Source organism: Geotrypetes seraphini, chromosome 1, assembly GCF_902459505.1.
Source record: "Geotrypetes seraphini chromosome 1, aGeoSer1.1, whole genome shotgun sequence".
NCBI lineage: Eukaryota > Metazoa > Chordata > Amphibia > Gymnophiona > Dermophiidae > Geotrypetes > Geotrypetes seraphini.
In genome coordinates this window covers 78,874,420-78,891,539 of record NC_047084.1, presented here as the reverse complement: position 1 = coordinate 78,891,539, position 17,120 = coordinate 78,874,420, and the positions used below count along the sequence as shown (strand labels likewise).

At 41.7% G+C, this 17,120-nt stretch overlaps 1 protein-coding gene across 4 annotated transcripts in view; it reads left to right on the top strand.

The window, feature by feature from the left end:
- The window catches only part of WDR7 (WD repeat domain 7), a 606,257-nt gene that overhangs the window by 435,383 nt on the left and 153,754 nt on the right, over positions 1-17,120 (top strand). For all 4 annotated transcript variants that reach the window (XM_033933907.1, XM_033933932.1, XM_033933915.1 and 1 more), the window contains one exon: positions 3,239-3,425. In XM_033933907.1, coding sequence (XP_033789798.1) covers positions 3,239-3,425 — 187 coding nt within the window. The remainder of the gene's footprint in view (positions 1-3,238; positions 3,426-17,120) is intronic.

The window sequence follows — 17,120 nt, the reverse complement described above, 5'->3', positions numbered from 1 at the left end:
GGAATCTTCCAAAGCACAGGTAATACCAATTGGAGGCAGAATGATGGCCTCTTAGATGATCCTGTGATCCTTCGCAGGATTCAGACTCTTATTGATGATTATGTCCAGTTGAATGTAGGAGGGGAGGCCTCCCAGGAGGCAGTTTGGGATGAGTTGAAGGCGGTGGTAGGGTCCATCTTATCTCTGTGGCGACCCACAAGAAGAGGCAGAGGGTACGGGAGGTTTTGCGACTTCGGGATGGGCACATCTTGCTTAAAATTGTATATGTGAGTCAGATGACAGCGGCAGTGAGCGGATCCCTGATGAAGCCATAGAGAAACATATCGGATCCAGCTGCTCAGTCTGCTAAATAAGCATCAAAATATTTAAACAACCATTGAGATAAGTAAAAGGTTTAGAGATAAACTACTAATGGAGTAAATGATTAACAATTTAATTTTGGGAAAAGAAAAAGAATCAAAATAGATCTTCTAACCTAAACCTATGAGGATCTAACACATAATTCTCCCTGCTGATAAAAAATCTTGTTTTGGACGGTGGAGTGGTGTTTCTGAGGTCTTTGGTTAAGAGAGCATGTAAGAATTGAATTAGAAGATTTATTAACTTTGAGTGAAGATATGTCAGTTTGCAGGTTTTAAGACTCTAAGTACAAAGACAGTAATAGACTATTTAGAAGGAACATCAATATGCTCTAATGTTGCCATTAGCGTGCGGCCAGGAAAAAGAATTATCACATGATCCCTTACCAGCACCTATTTTGTAGGCAGTAAGGGCTCATGTGGTAATCCTACACTAACTGACCAGCATAAGAACATAAGAATGGCCTTACTGGGTCAGACCAAGGTCCATCAAGCCCAGTAACCCATTCTCTTGGTGGTCACTAGTACCTGGCCAAAATCCAAAGAGTAACAACATTCCATGCTACTGATCCAAGGCAAACAATGGCTTCCCCCATGTCTTTCTCAGTAACAGACTATGAACTTTCCTCCAGGAAATTGTCCAAACCCTTTTTAAAACTAGCTATGCTATCCTCTCTTACCACGTCCTCTGGCAATTGCCTTCTCCAATAACAATGTTTAAATATTTTTTTAGCACGTACCAATGTGAAATTTACTGTAAGACATCTGAGTGCATCCTGGAGTAAGCCATTTTAAGTTGCAGTAAGATTAAAAGGGCTCCTAACTAAGCGCTCAGGAGTTTGTTGATGGGTGTTATATCAAATAAACTTGAAATTAGAGTTGTATGTCTATGGGAGTATGTTTTTATGTTGTAAGTAATGTGATAATATGTTAACAGTGTAGTCTGAAATGTCATCGAGATGTAAGGAGATCCTTAATTTACAAAGGCAACTACTCTACATATAACGTATAAAGAAAAGTGCTGTAGAGAGATTAGAGAATATGTTATAGTTTAAAAAACTGTCCTCAGGAATGTTTCTAAGGTGCACACTAAAGAATGATATGGTGACTGTTACCCGCGGCTAGCCTGCCGAAATGGGAAGGAGAAAATAATGGTTGCCACAGGTATGGGGACAAAGCCATTCACCACCCCGTGGAGCGGTGAATGGCCTTGTCCCCACAGTTAAGTATTTTGCGCACTTTGCCTCGCATCACCCTGCGCGATCCAGCAGCCCCCTCCCTCCCGATTGCCACAGTCTGGGCAGCTCCCTCCCTCCTTTCCCCGTCTTCCCCTCTCTCTATCTTCCCCATTTCTCTTCAGCGTCTGATCCTTCCTCCCCTCCCCCTCTCTCTCCATTTCCTTCCAGTGTGTTCCCCTCTCTCTGTCCTCCCCATTTCCCTTCAGCTTCTGTTCCTCTCCCCTCCTCCTCCTCTTTCTCCACTTCCCTTCAGCGGCCTTTGCATGATCCAGCAGCCCCCTCCTTCCTCCCTAACTGAAACTTCTCCTCTGACGCAACCAGAAGCAGGAAATTGCATCAGAGGAGAAAAGGCTCGGGCCGCTCAGAGACAGAACAATGAAAATCGCCAGCGAAGGTGAGGGGAAGGAGGGAGGAAGGGGCTGCTTGACCCACGAAGGCCGCTGAAGGGAAGTGGAGAAAGAGGGGGAGGTGAGAGGAACAGACACTGAAGGGAAATGGGAAAGAGAGAGAGAGAGAGAAACACGCTGGAAGGAAGTGGAGAGAGGGGCGAGGGTGGAGCAGATGCTGCATGTTAGTGGGTAGGAAAGAGAGGGGAGAAGACACTGAAGGAAAGTGGGGAGTGGAGAGAATGAAACAGATGCTGAAGGGAAATGGGGAGAACATACTGGATGGAAGGAGGGGATAAAGAAAAAAGGACACATGCTGGATTGGGGAGACAGATATCAGATTTGAGGGGAGGAAAGGAGGAGAGAGATGCTAAAAACCACCTGGGGGAGGGAAGGGAAGAAGAAAGAGATGCCAGACTATGGGGGGAGCAGAGGGAAGAAGATGGGTGTCAGACCAATGGGGTGGTGAAGGGTATACAAACAGAGCAGATGCCATATGGAAGAGACAGAGAGAAGAGACAGTGGATGGAAGGAATAGAATGACAAGAAGATGAGAAAAGCAGAAATAAGACAACAAAGGTTGAAAAAAATTTCTATTTCATTTCTTCTTTTTTTTTCCTTTAGGATAAAGTAGTATTGTATTTGTGTTGATAAACATTTATAAACAAAGCCCTGCCAGCTGAAGATCTCTTCCTCTTTTTTGGCATCCAGAACTTTGATTTATAAAATGACAATTGTACAGAATATTATTTCTTTTTACTTTAATAAAATAAGTTCAGTATAAAATTATTCAAGGCTTGTGCGGATGGAATCAGATGGCTTGCAAGGATAGGGCAGAGATGGAGACCAAGCTCGCGGAGACGAGATGGGGACCGAGCTTGCAGGGACGGGGCGGAGATGGGGACAAATTTTTTCCCCATGTCATTCTCTAGTGCACACTGCCTTCTCTGAAGCCTGACTCTGGCTGGAGCATAAATGACAAATGATTTTATATACTTTATTTGTTGTATTTTTGGTTCTTGTCTAATTATTGGAAGTTGTAATTTTTTATGATTTTATTGTAAACTACTCAGATGGCATTGTCATTGGGTGCTATATCAAATGAGAAATAAACTTCAAAACTTGTAGCAAAATATTTTTTTTACATCTTTTTTAAATATGTCTAATAAAGAAAGCATTAAAATAGTATTTTAGGAAGAAACAAACAGATCTTAAATGAATTAACAGATTTTTAAATCCTATTTTCTTGTAATAGGCAAGGCATTGACGTTTCTTCTGCTGCAGCCTCCAAGTCCTAAACTTCCTCCACACAGCACCATCCGCAGAACTGCTATTGACCTGATTGGACGTGGTTTTACAGTCTGGGAGCCTTATATGGATGTGTCAGCTGTACTAATGGGGCTTTTGGAGCTCTGTGCTGATGCTGAAAAGCAACTTGCTCAGTATGTACACAATCAGTTAAAACGCTTCTTTTATATTTTCAGCATATGTAGCTGCTGTACTTAAACATTCAGAAAGTCATTTTATAAAGAATTTTCAGTGAGTAAGCCCTGTTTGAAGTACAAGAAAAGGCTTTTATATAATTCTGCAGCTACAATGTGCATAAAAGGATGTGTGGTGACAAGAAGGCATACATTTTTAAGCAAGTGTTTGGGAGCATGGTTAGGATAGAACTCAACCAGAGTAACAAATTATGCATCTAGTTATAAAATATATACCTACATATGTACTTCACATGCATGTATTTTAGCCACAATATATGCTGTATTTATGAGGCTATTTTTAAAGACACATGGAGGGGTATTTTCGATAGTGTGTTTAAGTCCGACTTTGGACATTTCCCCCAAGATGTCCAAGTTGGGGCAGGTAAACATCCATTTTCAAAAACCACTAGACATCCAATTTTTTTTTTTAAATGACCTATTTGGATGTCTTGGCTCTTAGGACCTCTAACTTTTCGGGCCATTTTCAATACAAAAACATCCATGTTCAAAACGTCTAAATCAAGCCCATTTGGACATGGGAGGGACCAGCATCTTAATGGACTGTCCACACAGACATCCCAACATGGCAGTTAATCACGTTAGGGGGCACTGCTGTGAAATTCACATAAAGGGCTCCAGGTACATATTTAACAAGAACCCCCTTTTAGTTTATGGTGAGCCCCCCAAAACCTACTATACTCACCTGTCTACTACCCCAATAGCCTTTATGGCTGTAGGTGTCACCTATATGGCAGTACAGTAGGTTTTGGGTGGGTTTTGATGGGCTTACACTCCATCATAAATGTAATGATTAGTGTGGCTTATGATCTTGGGTCCTCCTCTCTATGGTTCACTAGCCCACCCACCAGGCTACTTAAGACACCTGTGTGCTGCTCTACTAGGCTTTCACATACAAGGTGCTGCTGTTCTAGAGATAGGTATGTACTGTTTCATTTACATCTTTGGGGAATGGGAAGAGGTCAGTGACTGGAGGAGTGTGTGTGTGGGGGGGGGGGGGGCATACTTTCATCTCTCCAGTGGTCATATGTTCAGTTTAGGTATCTTTTTTGCCCTTATTCACTTTAAAAAATAAAAAAATTCCTAACATCTAAATGATGTGCTGGATACCTTGAAAAAGATTTGGTTATCCCTGCAAGACTTCTCAAGTGCTAATCTTGCCCAAAACACACCTCTTACATGCCCCCTTAACATTTTAGACATCCTGGAGGGTGAATACCCTGCAAGATATCTAAAAAATTAGTTTTGAAAAATGACACTTGGATATTTTGACGATTAAAATGTTCAAATACTGGTTTATGCAGTTTTTTGGACATTTGTATTTTTTGAAAATGAGCTCCATAGTAGCCTATTTGCTTCCAGCTATGTGACTTGTTATAAAATTACCCTCTTATAGTGGCATTAGGAATATTGGTGCAGTTATAAAAATATTATCTGGAGAGGGGAGGAAGTGACATCACCAACCTAGATGGACACCTCGGAACTCAACACCCTCAGCAGAATATCGCTAGCATAATCCCCTCCATCGAATATTAGTGGTGCTTGAAATTTGTGGACTTTGCTTTTTCTCAGCATCTTCTATATGGTATTATGTTTTCTGGCAATCAGTGTTCCGCAGGGGTCGGTGCTCGGACTGCTGCTATTCAATATATTTATAAATGATATAGAAACAGGGACGAAATACAAAATAATAAAATTTGCAGATGACACCAAACTATTTAGTGGTGCTCAGACTAAAGAGGACTGCGAAGAATTACAAAGGGATCTGAACAAACTAGGGGAGTGGGCGACGAGATGGCAGATGAAGTTCAATGTAGAGAAATGTAAAGTATTGCATATAGGAAGCAGAAACCCGAGGTACAGATATACGATGGGAGAGATGTTATTGAATGAGAGTACCCAAGAAAGGGACTTGGTGGTAATTGTGGACAAAACAATGAAGCCAATGGCACAGTGTGCAGGGGCTGCTAAGAGAGCGAATAGAATGCTAGGTATAATTAAGAAGGGTATTACAACCAGAACGAAAGAAGTTATCCTGCCGTTGTATCGGGAGATGGTGCATCCGCATCTGGAGTACTGCATCCAATACTGGTCGCCGTACCTTAAGAAGGATATGGCAATACTCAAGAGGGTTCAGAGGAGAGCGACACGTTTGATAAAGGGTATAGAGAACCTTTCATATACTGAGAGACTTGAGAAACTGGGGCTTTTTACCTGGAGAAGAGGAGAATTAGAGGGGATATGATAGAGACTTACAAGGCATTTGGAAAAGTTGAAAGGGGACAGATTCAAAACCAATGCTAGGAAGTTTTTCTTCACCCCACGGGTGGTGGACACCTGGAATGGACTTCGGTATTAGGGTTTAAGAAGGGATTGGACAATTTTCTGAAGGAAAAGGGGATAGTGGGGTATAGATAGAGGACTACTACACAGGTCCTGGACTGCCGCGCTAGCGGACTGCTGGGCGCGATGGACCTCTGGTCTGACCCAGCAAAGGCACTTCTTATGTTCACAGACTTGGCAGTCCAGGCCGCAGTGGAAGGAACCTCAGGCTCTAATTCTGAAGTGTGAACTGTAACCGAACACACCGTAATTGTATTTCCAGCCAATCTTAATTGAGATTTCTGATGTTTTGGGATACAAATGTGTTTTCTTTTAAAATGTATTATGTTTTAGTTTGTTTTATTTGCAGAAATGTGCCAAAAAGAGGAGCAGAATTCAGTCCTGAAACCCGGGCACAAGTTACTGCTTTACGAAATGAGGCTCGCTTATATCGCAGAATTGCATCATCATTGAAAATTTCACTTGGAGTGGTGCTTGCTGCACTTGAACGTGTGAAAGATACTGGATCTTTTGGTTTCAGGCAACGGAGTGGTCGTCCTCGTGCATCAACTAGCCGGGATGAGCGGAAAATTGTAATGACTGCAAAGTTATCTCCTCATATCAATGCACCTGACTCCGTTCTCACTTACCATCTCACCGTCAGAACCTGAGCAGATGGACAATTTGTCGCGGATTGTTTGAAGGTGGTCTGAAGTCATGTCGTCCAGCAAAAAAACCTTCTTCGTCTGCCAAGGACATTGCCGATCAGGAGAAAGTGATGAAGCCACCTTCACTCAGTTTAAGAATTACACTGGGAGGGTTTGGAGACCTGCAAAACAAAGGTACAATGCAAAATATGTGGTGCTTACAGTAAAGCAGTGTGAAAAAGTGATGGTTGGGGTGTAATTTTGGCATGTGGACAAGCTGGAATCTGGATGATGCCTAGAAACCATGACGGGACCTGCAGGTTCTGAAAGACAAGTTACCAGTATTCATGTCCATACATGGTACCAATCATTTTCAGCATGATGGAGCAACATGCCATTCAACTAAAGTAGTTAAAGCATGGATAACGTCATCTGGATATCATTTACTGGCTCCATGGCCTGGAAACTCTCCCGATCTCAATCCAATCGAGAATGCATGGGTGATAATGAAGAGAGCTGTGGCTGACATGCATCCAACATCACTAGAAGATCTGGACATCAAAATAAAACAGGTGTGGACAACTCAGATCTCACCGGAATACTGCCAGCAGCTATACCATTCGATGCCTGCCCAAATCCAAGCTGTACTCGACAGCAAAGGACGACACGCAAAATACTGAAGGAAAGGCTTTAACAACCACAAACTTTGCTTATTTGTATTAATTTTGGACTAGTCAACAACTACAGTATTTTTGTGCATGTGCTTCATTAATAAAATGTTTCTTGGATTGTTTGTACCTCTAAACTAAACTAAACCTCAAGTTTATATACCGCATCATCTCCACGGAAGTGGAGCTCGGCACGGTTTACAAGAACTTAAAATATAAGAAGAGAAAGGAAGAGGTTTACATGAGCTTATAAATAGAATGGAAGAGTAAGGGGGAAAATAGAATTACATGTTAGAGAAGAGCCAAGTTTTCAGCTGCTTGCGGAATAGTTGGAGAGAGCCCAGGTTCCGCAGCGGGATAGTAAGGTCGTTCCAGAGACCTGTGATTTTGAAGAGAAGAGATTTTCCCAGTTTACCTGCATAGAGAATACCGTGTAGAGAGGGGAAGGATAGTTTATATCTTTGGGCGGGTCTGGTGGAGTGTTTCTTGCACTGAAATTTGCACAGAATAGTGGCGTTCACAAACTTTTGTTCCTCACTGTATAATTTGCCTTCAGTTTAGCCAACAATCTGTTTATCCCAACAACTTTTAACCATCTCTCTATATATCTTACCTTCACCGGATATCTCACCCTATTTTATTGACATTATGAGGATCATATGTTGTTTGAATGCTGTCAGGTGTGCCCATTAAAGTATGCAAGTTACAAGTTTATTAAAATTTGACTGATCGCTTTACATAAAATTCTAAGCGATTTACAATTAAAATGAGGGGGAAACACGTATGTATAAAACAAGATGAGAGACAGAGACTTCAAACAGACTGGAACATAAGGAAAAGGAAGAACTATAATTTGTGTAGTAAAGAAACATATAAAGGAAGAATGAGAGGTGAGGGAAAAAAACCTAAAAGTGGAAAGAGCAGATTAATGTTTAACATTGCACGGGAATGTCCATGTTAGCATTCAAAAGCATCTTTAAAAAGAAAGCATTTTAGAGATCCTTTAAATTTGTCTTGACTTTTTTCATCCCTTGAAAAAGTAGGCAGTGAGTGCCATGTAAGGGGAACTGTTACTGAGAACTACAGAATAATGGTTAATCATTTTAGTTATCTAAAAATTTAGTGAATAAAAATGATTTTAATAACTTTCTAAAATGTGCGTTAGAGCAAGACCTTCCAAATAAAATGGATAACTCTTTGTCCCAACTAGCTGCCTGAGAAGCAAGCATTACTGAAACTTTTTATAGATACAACCTCAAACTGGTTGCTGTTTAATATGTATATTTCTAACACTATCATATTATTTCTGTTATGAGGATTGAAGTTGCATGTCTCCAGATTTATCTCATTGATTATAAGAACACTATCATTTTAGATAACTAAAATGATAGCGATATCTGAAACCTGGTTCACGGAATCGCATGGATGGGATATGATTATACCAGGGTACAACATACTTCGTTGCGACCGAGTGGGTAAATTGGGAGGAGGAGTAGCATTATACACTAAGGAAAACATCAAAACCACCAAAATCACAGATGTTAGATACACTGGGGAATCCCTCTGGGTGAATCTGGCCAGAGGGAATGAAAAATGCCTATACCTTGGTGTGATATATAGACCTCCCAGGCAACAGGAGGACAAAGACATGGAATTGATTGAGGACATAGAGAATATCACGCTGCGCGGGGACTCAGTAATACTAGGAGACTTCAACATGCCAGATGCAGACTGGATCACACTCTCTGCTACCACGGGTAGCAGCAAAAGAATATTAAACTCCATAAAGGGAGCACGCCTCAAGCAATTGGTGTTGGAACCCACCAGGGACCAAGCGTTACTGGACCTGGTCCTCACCAACGGAGATAGTGTCACTGAGGTCTCGGTAGGTGACACACTGGCCTCCAGCGACCATAATATGATATGGCTCAACCTCAGAAAAGGATTCCCAAAAACAAGCACAGCAACAAGGATTCTCAACTTTAGAGGCGCAGATTTTAATCAATTGGGAGAGTTCGTCCATCAGGAACTACATAAACAAGAACAAACTAACAACGTGGAGGATATGTGGTTGTCCCTGAAGTCCATACTACACGAAGCAACAAACCGATACATAAGGACAGTAAGTAAACGTAGGAGAAACAAAAGACCCCAATGGTTCAGTAAGGAAATTTCAGAATTAGTTAAACAGAAAAAAGACGCATTTATCGCCTACAAACATTTAGGCAGAGAGGGGGCAAAAGAGGACTATCTTGACAGATCCAAAACTGTCAAAACAGCAGTCAGAGAGGCCAAACTCCGAATGGAGGAAGAGCTAGCACGAAAAATGAAGAAAGGGGATAAATCTTTCTACAGCTATATCAGTGACAGGAAAATAAACAAAGATGGCATAGTACGCTTGAAGCAATCGGATGGTAAATTTGCAGAATCAGACTCTGAGAAGGCAGAATTACTAAACAAATACTTCTGTTCAGTATTCACTCGTGAAGCACCGGGAGCTGGTCCTCAGCTTCAGACGAGAGATAACCGGAAAGACCCGTTTCAAGATTTCGAATTTACGCCCAGTAGCATCTACAACGAACTATCAAGACTCAAAGTAAACAAAGCAATGGGACCGGATAACCTACACCCCAGAATGCTCAGGGAGTTAAGAGAAGTCCTGGCAGAACCATTATCGGTTCTTTTCAATCTTTCCCTAAGCACAGGAAGGGTCCCCTTGGACTGGAAAACCGCCAATGAAATCCCACTCCACAAAAAGGGTTGCAGGTCAGAGACAGCAAACTACAGACCAGTGAGTCTCACGTCTATAGTGTGTAAACTCATAGAAACGCTGATCAAACAGCATATTGACACAATCCTAGACGAAGAAAACCTACGTGATCCACACCAACACGGGTTCACCAGGGGTAGATCATGCCAATCTAACCTGATTAGCTTTTTTGACTGGGTTACTAGACAACTGGACGCCGGAGAGTCACTAGACGTGGTATATTTGGACTTCAGCAAAGCATTTGATAGCGTCCCTCATCGAAGATTACTGAACAAGCTAAAATCGATAGGATTAGGAGACATTCTAACAACATGGATTGGGGATTGGCTGAACGGCAGACGTCAGAAGGTGGTGATGAATGGTACCCCATCTGAAGCGTCGGACGTGATCAGTGGAGTGCCGCAGGGATCGGTCCTGGGCCCAATTCTATTCAACTTATTCATAAGGGATATGACACAAGGACTTAGAGGAAGGGTATCACTATTCGCCGACGACGCCAAGCTTTGCAACATAGTAGGCAAAAGCTCATTACCTGATAATATGACACACGACCTACTGCTGCTGGAACAATGGTCAAATACTTGGCAGCTAGGCTTCAATGCTAAGAAATGCAAGATAATGCACTTGGGCAAGAGAAACCCGCGTAGAGCTTATGTACTAAATGGCGAGACCTTGGTTAGGACCACGGAGGAACGCGATCTAGGAGTGATCATTAGTGAAGACATGAAAGTTGCCAATCAAGTGGAGAAGGCCTCTGCGCATGTGTGGATGTCAACGTGATGATGTTTCGCATCTGGGTGCCTCGAGCTGTGACCACCTCCTTTAGTGTGCCACGGCTTGAGAAAGCTTGAGAGACACTGCATTAACCATTAGGCAACTCCTCCACTCCATATCATTTCTGTAACATGACTAGACATTTGCGTTAGTATTTTTTATGTACAGTATACTTGCAGAACTTTCAGAATCTGGTTGAAGAATAAAAATGGGTATTCATTTAGATCCCTTAAAAACCTCTGTTTTGACCTTACCTAACACAGTTAAACTAAGGGGTCACTTTTTCTATCTTCATCAGAAATTATCAAATGCTAGATTATAATATGCACTTAGCAGACTGAAAAATATGATGGTGATGGGTATGATAGACAAAAATTAGATTTGGCAGTAGACTTCTTCAATTTGAGCGGAAGCAAGCATATGATTGTTTTGCTTTATATTTTTAAGCCTTGCCATTAGCTATTAATGTGCTTGTCTGGGTTGCACTTTATTGGTATTTGACCTCTAGCTAAAATGATTGATGTCAGCATCAGAGGGCAATAGCAGATAAAAGTCATAACTTAATCCTCCTTGAAATCCGTTAAACAGGATTTGATTATCACTAATTGTATTGTTTTATCATCTGTAGTACAGTATATCTCGAGTGCCATTGTAGTGAGGCGTGATACACTATTGTGATGTTTATTATTAAATGACTCTTTAAAGAAATAGAAAACTAACAAATGTTTCCAGACCTATGAAGTAGTTAAAAAGAACTCCAGTCATAGCAATTTCACTATATTGTAGAGTGCCCAGATGACAGGAGTTAAGCTGTGACTAGGGCTTTCCAAACTTGTCTTTGGAACCCTGCAGACAATTCCTCATTGGTGAAAAGAGAAATCAAAAGCTAAAACCAAAAGAGCAAAAATTGTAAGAAAGAAAATAAGCAGCTCAGATTAAGGTAAAACTATACATCGTTTATAAGTATAAGTATAAGACAATAAGTCCCCCAGATCTTCCAGGGCCAGAACCTAGTGACCATTTATAAACCTCTGCAATTGTTAGGGTCAAAAATGGTAGTTATTCTGTTGAAATGTTATTTTATCTGTAAGGGTGGGCGGGGGGGAGGGGAGGGGAGGTGTTAAAAAATTGCATGGCCAACATCATGTTTAGGAATGCTCTATGACATGACCGTTTAAAGGGGGGGGGCAGTCTGTCCCTTTAAGACAGTGAAAGGGAGCCATAGAAGACACATGCAGCTTCCTTGAGAGCCTAGCCCTATCCCCCTTTCCAAGCTGAGGGGGTGTAGCTATGAGCAGCTTAAAGAGAGGATAGTAAGACAGGAAAAGAGGCAGCCATGTAGGGAGAACCGGATGCCTTAACCCCAGCCAGATCAGAGCAGGAGTGAAGATTGGGAGATGGAGGAAGAGGAGGAGCTATCCTTTTCCCCAGCTGTGGTGCAACCCGAAGGAGAGGAAGCCATGGACACTCTGGAGTTTGTAATAGAACCTGAACTAAGCACAGAAGCTATGGACACAAGCTGCTGAGAAATGTGACAATTTTTTGACCTGACATTGTTTGTTTGCCAGGGGATTTTTATTCTGGCTCTGTTTTGTTTTCCATTTTTTGAGCTTTTCTGCTATTAAGAAACCAGGCTGTTAAAGTTGGGTGTGTTAAGACTGCTTTCAAACGGAACTGTGAGAAGCCTCATTTGCATACTGTGTTTTGTTTTCACTGCTGAGTTACGTTTGGCTGAGCCAGCTGGAAGCTGGTCAGCACAACAACTGCTGGGTGTGGGCTGTTCCCAAACGCTGAATCAGCTAGAGCAAAGACTGTAAGAACTTACCTTTCTTTTTAGATTCAAGTTTTTGCATAAGAGAGGAGAGCAAAGTTGTGCTTCTGGATATTTTTTTCCTTTCTGAAGTTACTGCTTACGTTTGTTTTGTATGGAGTACAAACCTGAACTAATTGGTACAAGTGGTTGACTGTTCTGGTGAAGAGGACTTATGTAATATAGCTTCAAAGTCCAGAAGCAGCTACCAGACTCTGAGCCATTCTGACCAATATAAAAGTTTGTATTTTTCTTTGCCTTGTTTTCTGTTTTTGAAACTGCTGGGTTGTGCCATTCTGCTTGTGCAGATGTGTAGTGGACACTAGGACTACGGACTTGACCGGTGGTCAAAATAAAACTTGAAATTTGCCCTTTTGGTTTGTGTGTTCCTCTACGGGAAAGGAATACTTACCAGAGACAATAACCTTAGGCTGCTGCCTAAAAATACTAGTCCTGACGTGTTCCCCGGGTCTTAGGGGACATGCCAGACCAGTACTCATTTAGGCCAGCATGGTCCGCTGCGCATATCAGGGGCCCGGCCTATGACAATATTCAGTGCCAGGGTATGCAGAGCTTCTGGTATTTGAATATAGGAGTATGTCCACTGACCCAAAAGTTAACTAGGCAGCAGCTGATATTCAAACCAGTGTCCAGTTAATTTGGCATATAAAGGTTGGACAGCTGTTTTGCTGTCCTGACTTTATGTGGTTACTTAGATGGTTAGGGACTGACAATTGCTATTAACCAAGAAAGTTGATGCTCTGCCCTAACTCCACCCCTGGCCCGCCTCTAACCTATCTAGTTTAGGGTACAACTGATTAGCAGACAGTTAAATGCTACTTAATATCGACTGCTGGCTTGCTCAGCAAGTTTAAACTGGGCAGGAGCCACTCCTGTCTGGTTAAACTCTTTTGAGTATTGGGCCCCATGTTTTCTGAGCACCCATTTTTATATATTCAAGAAGTATTTACTTGAGTGTTTAAAAGGCTGTTTTATGCTCTCAAATAACTTAGAAAAGGCTCTCCTATGTATGTAATGCTCTATCTATATATCTACTTATCTATGTATATAAAGAGGGAAAGCTAAGTATAATGATAAAAATGTAATTTGTAAAGCTTAGATTTGCATAATGTTATATTATATAATTTGCCAATCATTGTTCCAAGGCTGTTTGTTTTAAAATATAGAATAAAAATCAGTAAAGCTACTATTCTTACAGATGGAGTAATGAAAAAAAATTAAGAAAAATGTCTGTTGCTCCATTCTGCTCTGAAAAGTGTTCTTGCATAAATACTTGTATTTTACTTTTTTTTTTATCCTCTTAACAATGGAATTAGATTATATAGTATTTACTTGGAGCCACTACATAAATACAAGTGTGTGTGCGTGTGTCTTCTAAAGGTAATTTTTAATCTTACTATTACATCCGTAGCTGTCATAAAGATTAGTACGGCTCTCTGTTCCTAGAACACTGAATAAATGAATGCATCAGCATGTAGCCTTGAGGAGCCCAATGCAATTTTCATCATGATAAATTGTGTAATAAGCAAGAAACTGTTTGCTTATTAATCCATAACAAGATTTAGATTGAAAATGGCCTGTTACATCCATGACATGTACAGTACTGACTATAAAGGGATTGAAATGGAGCAACAATGTGTGTAAGGGTGAAGCGTGCATCTTACCCTCCTGGTGCCCTGCTGGGCTGCCCCTTTTTGTGCTTGATTTACCGTGTACACAATAACAGCGCACAGCTGCCTTGCTTCTGTCTGTGGTGTTAAGCATGCTGCATGAAGGCGCTTTTATGTCAGCCTTGTGCTTTTTTTAATTTCAGTTCACATTTATTGACAGGGAAAAAGCCCAGGCAGCAGGGGTTTTTGCTGCACTGAATAAAATAAATTTGAGCGTAGGCCTGCTGCAGAGAACTAAATAATTCCTCTACCATTCAAACCAACCATGTAAGATTACACTGTGTGCGCCATAAGGATTAAGAAAGTATTTTTGCATTAATTCAATTTTGTTTATGGCTATGAAGACCTGCTGATGCCACTGTCTGCTATGTTTGTTCTTTGTTCTGTAAAATTTAGGGGTCCTTTTACTAAGGCGCGCTAGCCATTTTAGCGTTCTAAATGCGAACGCATCCATGATAACGACTAGCGCGCCTTAGTAAAAGGACCCCTTAGTTTGGTTTATATTGTTAAATTAAAAAAATAAAGCCTCATTGGCTATTTAAAGCAATAACTTTAGAATGCAAAACAAATATTATAATAATAATAATTTATTTTTGTATACCGCTATACCAGAAAAAGTTCAAAGCGGTTCACAACAAGATAAAATACATACAATCAATAAAATTGAAATGACATAATAAAGTCAATTAAAATTGGAATACATCAATTAAGAATCAGAATTGAAATGCATCTGTTAAGAAACAAAAGTGAATTAAAACAGTTGTAATACTAGCAGTGGCGTACCTAGCATATGTGACACCCGGGGCCCATCATTTTTTGACACTCCCCCCATCTATATGAAAAATATGATTTTTAGTAACAATCTACATATCGCACAACAAGAGTGTACCTAGGAAAAGGCAGCATCTTAAACACTGCAGTGAGCACTAGAACACAGTTCTTCAACCGCCGGTCCGCAGGAAATTTTTGCCGGTCCGCACAGGACCGGCAAGATTGACTCATTTGAACTTCCTGCCGGTCCGCGCAGGACCGGCAAGATCAGCATCGGAAGCGTGCGCTGGGCCGGAGAGATCTTGGGGAGCTTCCGACAGTGGCTTTCTCCCCTCTCTGCAGCTCTCCTTTACTTCCCAGCGCAGCGATTCACGAAGGCAGCCTCGGGGCTTTTGCTGAGTCGTGGCTGCCTCTGATGATGCAACTTCCTCTTTCCTCAGAGGCGGCGCGACCCAACAAAGGACCCGAGGCTGTCTTCGTGAATCGCTGCGCTGGGAAGTAAGAAGAGCTGCTGGGAGGGGAGAAAACCACTATCAGTCTGGGAAGCTGCTGGGCAGGGGAAAAAAGGGACAGCTGCTACTGGAAAGGGAGAAGGAGAGATGCTTCTGGGAGGGGAGGAGGGAAAGGAATCTGGGAAGCTGCTGGGCAAGGAAAAAAAGGGACAGCTGCTACTGGAAAGGGAGAAGGAGACGGAGAGATGCTTCTGGGAGGGGAGGAGGGAAAGGAATCTGGGAAGCTGCTGGGCAAGATAAAAAAAGGGACAGCTGCTACTGGAGAGGGAGAAGAAGGAGAGATGCTTCTGGGAGGGGAGGAGGGAAAGGAATCTGGGAAGCTGCTGGGCAAGGAAAAAAAAGGGACAGCTGCTACTGGAGAGGGAGACGGAGAGATGCTGCTGGGAGGGGAGGAAGGGAAGAGAGTTACTGCTGGACAGGAGGAGGAGGGAAGGGAGAATGAAAAAAGGAAGGAAACAGCTGGCAGAGAGATTAGAGGAGGGGAAGGGGAGACACAGGCAAGAGAAAGTAGAGAGATTGATGATAGGAAGGGGTCAGCAGAAAAATAAGCAGAGGGACAACGATGATAGATCTGGTGTAGGAGAGATAAAAATGAAGAGAGCAGTGAAGCTGGAATGAATCATGTAAATAGGAGAGAGGGGCACAAGCTGGATGGAAAGGGACATAGAAAGAGGACAGATAGTGGATGGAAGGGGCAGATGCTGGATTGAAGAGACAGAGAGGGCATACGCTGGAAGGAAGAGAGTGAAAAAAAGATTGAAAGCAGAAACCAGAGACGACAAAAGGTAGAAAAAAATAATTTTATTTCTATTTTGTGATTAGAATATATCAGATTTGAAATATATATCCTGCTAGAGCTGGTGTTAGACATAACTGGGGACTGCAAAACCCAGGCAGTGCTTCTTTAGCTTTCAGCTGGCTTAGGGCGCTCTCTGACCAGGGGGCAGTTGCCCTAGTTGCACTCCCCTAAAACTATTCCTGTCATGTGTTACTTCAGTATTCTGTTAGCATGATATTTCTGTGTAGCATTCTGTAATAATTTGGCTTGTTCAGTTTTCTTGATAGTAGAGGGGATATATGTGAAGGGGAGGGGAGACAGGGGTTTTGTTGATCCTTGCTCTGAATTATTTGTATTTATAAAATGACAATTCTACAGAATATTGTTTCTTTTTATACTTTAATAAAATACATTCAATATAAAATCATAACTGAGGCTTGTGTGGATGGGATCAGATGATTTGTGGGGACCGAGCTCGCGGAGATGGGGCGGAAACGGGATTTTTAAATTTTAGTCCTAGTAGTTTGCCGGTCCACAAAATAATTATTTTTTTTCTGCCGGTCCACGGGTGTAAAAAGGTTGAAGAACACTGCACTAGAACACCAACACATACATTGTAAAACTAAACAAACCAGATCCTGCACAGTCAATTGATCCAGTACAGTCGATGCTATCAGAAAGCCATGTCCCTTTCATACACACAGACAGATACACCTTTGCCCAATATGGAATAATCACAAACTAAAAATAGAAATATGTAGACAAAAGTTAAACTGAACTGCCAAGAAACCAGACTCTGCATACAATGCAACACCACACCACAAAAACAGTAATACATGTCCTCTAATACTGTGCAAAATATAAAGACAGTAGATGTAAATTTGAAAAACTG